Source organism: Limulus polyphemus, unplaced genomic scaffold (genome assembly GCF_000517525.1).
Source record: "Limulus polyphemus unplaced genomic scaffold, Limulus_polyphemus-2.1.2 Scaffold4903, whole genome shotgun sequence".
NCBI lineage: Eukaryota > Metazoa > Arthropoda > Merostomata > Xiphosura > Limulidae > Limulus > Limulus polyphemus.
In genome coordinates, this window is record NW_013670513.1 from 16549 (window position 1) to 24148 (window position 7600).

The window sequence follows — 7600 nt, forward strand, 5'->3', positions numbered from 1 at the left end:
CCTACAGTGTTCCTTTATACCAACTCTGAATACAAAGGTTCAGCTGTATTATACACCAAGGTTCACCCTACAGTGTTCCTTTATACCAACCATAAATACAAAGGTTCAGCTGTATTATACACCAAGGTTCACCCTACAGTGTTCTTTTATACCAACCATAAATACAAAGGTTCAGCTGTATTATACACCAAGGTTCCCCCTACAGTGTTCCTTTATATCAAACATAAATACAAAGGTTCAGCTGTATAATACACCAAGGTTCACCCTACAGTGTTCCTTTATACCAACCATAAATACAAAGGTTCAGCTGTATTATACACCAAGGTTCACCCTACAGTGTTCCTTTATACCAACTCTAAATACAAAGGTTCAGCTGTATTATACACCAAGGTTCACCCCCACTGGTTCCTTCCAACTTTGTATCTACCCTGAATACAAAGGTTAAGAATTTACATGTGAACAGATTACTTATATTACTATGATATGTATGTTTGTTTTCCACAGAATAACTTAATATGCAAGTCTTTACCAAGTTTCAATATACTAAAACAACTCACCATATATAACTACCCAGAACACAAACAATTTTTAACCCATTCCATGACCTGTCCTAGATAAGGCACCTTCAATGTTTCGAAAAATACTTAACCAAGTTAATTAGGACAAACTCTTTCACATTATATTTTTAATTATTTGCCCAAATTTATTTGCATGTTATCAAGTATTACAATCATTGCTCACTAGATGACAGTGGAAAACTTTTTTCTGGGTCTCTAACAGATTTATTCTGAATTGTGTATCATAAAGAATGGAGAAAAGCATTCCTATTCTTTACTGTAGTTTCTTTGAAATAATACATATGTATAAATCCAGATATATTTAATATGTATATCTTAGCAGAAATATAATAAAAAATCATGATGTTTACTGTAATACTATAATGTTTAAGGTGGTTGGAGAGTAATCACCTGATTTAACTCTCTCACCATGGACATCCTTTAATGCACATCATGATGTTGACTGTAATACTATAATGTTTAAGGTGGTTGGAGAGTAATGACCTGATTTAACTCTCTCACCATGGGCATCCTTTACTGCACATCATGATGTTGACTGTAATACTATAATGTTTAAGGTGGTTGGAGAGTAATGACCTGATCTATGATGTGCAGTAAAGGATGCCCATGGTGAGAGAGTTAAATCAGGTCATTACTCTCCAACCACCGATGTTGACTGTAATACTATAATGTTTAAGGTGGTTGGAGAGTAATGACCTGATTTAACTCTCTCACCAGGGGCATCCTTTACTGCACATCATGATGTTTTTAGTAAGTTACATTCAAAATGTAATTAAACTACTTTTTGTTCATTTTATACCAAATAATATAGCATAAAAATTTAGTTAATAATCCATATATTAATACTATATAATCTTTAAGTTCTTAATTTTATAATGTAATATTTGAAAAAAAATCCTAAATTTCCCCTAGAGCGAGTTATGCGATTTTTTTTCTAGACATCCACTCTTCTCTAATTTATTTACCACTCCTTCAAGAAGTATGAAATTTAATGTACATTAATCATTATAATATTGTCATCGCTCAGGCAAAGCATAATTGTTATATCCTTCAATTTTGTTTGGTTACATAGCCATCAAATACAAAATCAGACTGCTCTTGCCACACCCAACTGTCATATCACCTCTTTCAGGATTTGTCAATAGTTCTTTCTGATGTTCAATATTATATTATTTATGTCCAATACAAAACCAAGGTTTTCATCTATCAAATGATGTATTATATTATGTTGTTTCCTGTACAAAAATGTGTTAATTTTTTCAGTACAAACTTCTTATACTGAAATTAGTGTGCTACAAATGTAGTAATAACAGTCTAGAAATTTGATGAGTACAAAAGTTTACATTCACTCTTACAATATTAAATATTCACTAAATCATTCAGCGAATACAAATATTATGTCAAAGTATTTGAAAACGAATACTCCATACACACATTATTCACGTAAATTAAAAAATAGAGATTTGTATAAATTTGTATACTTTGAGGTTATCAATTCTTTTCAAGTTTATGCACCAATGATTTCTTATGCAATAGGCCTTTATAAGAAGTGATACAAATTGTTCAAAGCAAAAGGCTAGTTTTCATTGATTAAGAAAGATGTTTACTGTTTGAAAGAATACTAGTTTCATGAATGTTTTGCTGGAATTGACTTTTGTAAAGTGTGCAAACTATTAGAAACCAATTAATTGAAACTGCAGTTTACAAAGCCATCACACTGCTTCAGTAGGGCTGCACCCAGACTAAGGTGGCATAGGTCATGAGGGTATCACAATTTCAGTAAATTGTGGTGCAGATACCAGGCTGCAGAAGAACACACCAGAAAGCCAAGCCATGGCCATAGAAGGGCTACAGGTATAGAAGATGTCCGATATCTACATAATTTAGTCCTTAAAAACCACACTAGCAGCACTAGGGGCATCATGCTCAACAGTCAGGAACAGGCTCCAGGATACCAGTCAGAGCTCCTGCAGTAACCCCAAGGCACCAAAAAGTCTAGCCGGCATTTGCCCAGGAACATGTAACCTGGACCCTTCAGCAATGGACTCCTGTAATGTTCATAGGTAAGAGAAGGTTTTGTGTGATCAATGTATGATGGTCTGGAGATACAAAGAATGGCAATATTCAGCCTCTAACAATTTTTACCATGATGCCTTTGGGGGTGGCTCATTCTTGGTCTGGGATGACATTTGCATGCAGGGTTGTATAGACCTCTATATATATAGTGGATGCAGGATCCTTGGCCACAAGACGTTATGTATAAGAGTTCCTGCTTCCCATTATTTGCCCTTTTGCTGGTGCTGTCCAAGATGAGTTCAAGTATCAGCAGGATAATGCCTGCCATCACACATCTTGGATCATGCAGCAATTTTTTCAGGATGAAGAAATAACAGAGGTATTTGACTGGCCTGCTACATCACTGAACAGAAATCTGATTGAGCATGTGTAACACTTTCTAGGGAGTGCATTTAAAGACATACAAACTGCTCCTACAACTGTCCAGGAGCTCACAGCTACCCTCATTCAGGAGTGGACTGTACTTTCCCACAAGTCATCCAAAATGTCATCAGCAGTATGGAAAACAGATGCTGAGAAGTTAAACAATAGAAGAGGACCTACCAGCTACAAAAATCTCATTTTGTTAAACTTGTTCATCTTAATAACCTATTTTTGTAATGATTTTTGTGCAGCCTAATACTGACATTTTTCATTAACTTTTTCTTTATTTGTACATGAATTAATCAACTGGATTGGTATTGTTTACTAATGATATTTGTAATAAACAAGTTTCATCAATGTTGAACGTATCTCTGTGTTTTTTCTTCAAATTTTAAAAAGCATATCAAAATGTAATTAGCCTAATTTCTTGTGAGTTGTGATTATACAGGTATGTAAAAGTTTCATATAGTTCTAGGATGGGGTGAAATAATGAAGAATATACGTAACAGTCAAACATACTATATCTGCTATATCCAGTTCCAGGATACAACAGACATAGTAGTTGTCAAGGCACTGTTTATACCATCAACTGCAGGTAGAACGACTGTTATGGTGTGAAATAGATTAAGTAAGAGAAGCATAATTATTATGAATATTATTTTTAAGTCAGAATTAAGAGTAAGGATTAAAAACACATTAATATCTATTAACTTTTAACACCACTTGAGACATTTTGTTTACTCACCCAGTCAGTTCATCAACTTTTGAAATCAAATCATCCTTGACAATATTCAGTGCATTCCTGTTGAGAAAAATATTATAATGATTTTTACATCACAAGAATCCACATTTATAGAATAATCCTCTGAAGTCAGTAACACAAGCTGCATAATAATCCAACTTCATAAATTGATCCTTTAATTTTAGCAACATAACTTATATAAGAATCCATATTTATGGAACAATCCTTTAACATAAGTAAGAGAGAAGTTGCATAAGAATCCATATTTATAAAATGATCCTTTAACATAAGTAACAGAAGTTGCATAAGAAGTCAAACTTATAGAACAATCCTTTAACATAAGTAAGAAAAGTTGCATAAGAATCCATATTTATAAAATGATCCTTTAACATAAGTAGCAGAAGTTGCATAAGAAGTCAAACTTATACAACAATCCTTTAACACAAGTAAGAGACGTTGCATAAGAAGTCGAACTTATAGAACAATCCTTTAACACAAGTAAGAGACATTGCATAAGAAGCCAAATTTATAAAATGATCCTTTAACATAAGTAACAGAAGTTGCATAAGAAGTCCAACTTATAGAACAATCCTTTAACATAAGTAAGAGACGTTGCATAAGAAGCCAAATTTATAAAATTATCCTTTAAAATAAGTAACAGCAAGTGATAAAATCCTTCTCATTCATTCGAGGAGGGCAATAATGAATTCAGAAAGATCATGAAAATACTCAGTAATAAACATTCTTTAGCTATATAATAATTTCATTCTAAACTAGATGCATGTAAAGAAAAGCAAAACAAATTTAGATGCAAAGACTCCTATTCTTGCAGAGGTTCTAACATCAAATGCCAAAGAATAATAGAATTCAAAGATATTATAATACTAAAATTCCTTTAAAAATTTTCCCAAAATATATACTAATAAGCACAAGCCATACCATAATATTGGGATCAGTACAACTGCTAAACAACACTGCAGCCAAGTCCTTATATTTTTAAACAAATGAACACTCCTACAGACCAGACATATACAGTACATCAAAGGTGTCAAAATACTGTCCACTTCTACACACCAGACAAATATATTCCATAAAAAACTTTGTAGAAAGAGATATACTTTTCACATCTCAGCTTCAACCCTTCATCTGGTTAATTGAAATACTTATTCATCACACCTGTCTTCCTGCCTTTTTAATCATTTCCTATTCAGCCTTTACTCCCCTTCTCACATAGGTTTAACCCCTTTTTACTTCAGCTTTGACTCTTTCACATGTTAATTTTAACACCTTTTCATATTGTTTTAAACCTTTCTGAACTATTTTCCCAGGGGATCATATAAATCATCAGCTACCCTTACAAGTGGAGCCTTCAGTCAACATTTTTATAATTATTAATGTTGCTTCTTGACATCTCTCTCCCAAAGCATGCAAGAAAATCATACCACTCTTCCATTAATTCAGCTGCACCTATGTTAAGCACTACTCCTTTAAGACCATCATCAGTTAATCAAATCTTAACACAGCTTTTCCCAAGATAGCTGGACACCAGTATATCCAACTAGGTCAAATAACACTCCTTTAATACCAATATCAGTTAATCAAACCTTAACACAGCTTTTCCCAAGATAGCTGGACACCAGTATATCCAACTAGGTCAAATAACACTCCTTTAATACCAATATCAGTTAATCAAATCTTAACACAGCTTTTCCCAAGATAGCTGGACACCAGTATATCCAACTAGGTCAAGTAACACTCCTTTAATACCAATATCAGTTAATCAAATCTTAACACAGCTTTTCCCAAGATAACTGGACACCAGCATATCCAACTCGGTCAAGTAACACTCCTTTAATATCAATATCAGTTAATCAAATCTTAACACAGCTTTTCTCAAGATAGCTGGACACCAGCATATCCAACTCGGTCAAGTAACACTCCTTTAATACCAATATCAGTTAATCAAATCTTAACACAAATTTCCTAAGTCAATTGAACTCCAACATGTCCAGCTAGGCTGTGCGCTAGTCCCTTAGGACCAATATGAGTTAATTCAATCAAATCTTAACACAAATTTCCTAAGTCAATTGAACACCAACATGTCTAGCTAGGCTGAGTGCTAATCTTAACATCAATTTTCTAAGTCATCTGGACACCAACATGTCCAACTAGGTTGAACACTGGTCACCATTGTAAATTTATTCACTCAAAATCCAATTTTACACCATGAAGATTTCAGAACTACTTTTCAACATCATACAACCCAGTTGTCACCCTTTCTAAAGTCACCTTGACAAGAAGGATTCCAGCAAATGTGAAGTGATCTGCTCGAGATATCTTAGTAGTACTTTCATCACAAACCACTGATTAAGTGAAATACATCCTAACACGAAGACTAAAAATGTAAAATTTCACTGAATCTGAAGTGCATGTCATACTCTTATCACTAATTGTTTAACCTTCTCGCAGTCATTTCTCATATGAGTGAAGTATGATCCACTGTAAGAAATCTTACTTGGTAGTTTTAAGTTTGACTGTGACTGAAGTCATTCTGAACTGTAACATGATGGTTTTTTTATAAAGAGAAGAACAAATGAAATATTGTACACCCTTGGACTAAAGATAAACCTTCACCCACCTGAGAATGCAGGTTAAAAAAGTATATTTACAACAAAGAATAACAAATTATGTTTTGACATACTTTGTAGCCAGTAGTTCGCTGTTTTCCATAATAAGACTTTCCAGTTCTCTTCCCATTCCTAAACAAACATTATCAAAATTACTTTAAAAAAAACAACACTAATTATAGATATCCTTTCCTTTTTATTGTATTTCAATAAAGAAGAATCATTAATCTCACAATTTCCTCCATAATTCTATTGGAGACACTATATATTATATATGTAATCCTCCATAATTGTATTGGAGACACTATATATTATATATGTACTCCTCCATAATTGTATTGGAGACACTATATATTATATATGTAATCCTCCATAATTGTATTGGAGACACTATATATTATATATGTAATCCTCCATAATTGTATTGGAGACACTATATATTATATATGTAATCCTCCATAATTCTATTGGAGATACTATATATTATTTATGTAATCCTCCATAATTCTATTGGAGACACTATATATTATATATATGTAATCCTCCATAATTCTATTGGAGACACTATATATTATATATGCACTCCTCCATAATTGTATTGGAGACACTATATATTATATATGTAATCCTCCATAACTGTATTACATATATTTGTTCTGTTGCACAACCACATTAATCTCACAATTTCCCTACATATATATCTATTCTGTTGTGCAACCACTACATGAAATGATAAATTGGAATTTATATTTTAGTTATGGCAAAAACCACTGTTATAAAATAATCTCCATGACAATTCTGGTTATTTTTATGTACAACACATACTGGATGATCCATCATGTAGCTTGAAATGCAAATTATTAATCATTCAGCCTAAGTTCATCATCAAGATGTGGCTTAACATCTTTAAAAACTTGTATCAAAGTCACCATAAATGGCAAGATCAACATGTATCACTGGTCCACTGAAGATGATTCAACACATCAACATGTATCACTGGTCCACTGAAGATGATTCAATACATCAACATGTATCACTGGACCACCGAAGATGATTCAATACATCAACATGTATCACTGGACCACCGAAGATGATTCAATACTTCAGCATGTATCACTGGTCCACTGAAGATGATTCAATACATCAACATGTATCACCGGTCCACTGAAGATGATTCAATACTTCAACATGTATCACTGGTCCACTGAAGATGA

The 7600-nt window shown here is 33.1% G+C and overlaps 1 protein-coding gene across 1 annotated transcript in view; it reads right to left on the bottom strand.

The window, feature by feature from the left end:
- The window catches only part of LOC106471851 (JNK-interacting protein 3-like), a 70257-nt gene that overhangs the window by 14216 nt on the left and 48441 nt on the right, over positions 1-7600 (bottom strand). The window contains exons 11-12 of the mRNA XM_022400466.1: positions 6461-6518; positions 3763-3819 (exon numbers count right to left, since the gene is read on the bottom strand). Coding sequence (XP_022256174.1) covers positions 3763-3819; positions 6461-6518 — 115 coding nt within the window. The remainder of the gene's footprint in view (positions 1-3762; positions 3820-6460; positions 6519-7600) is intronic.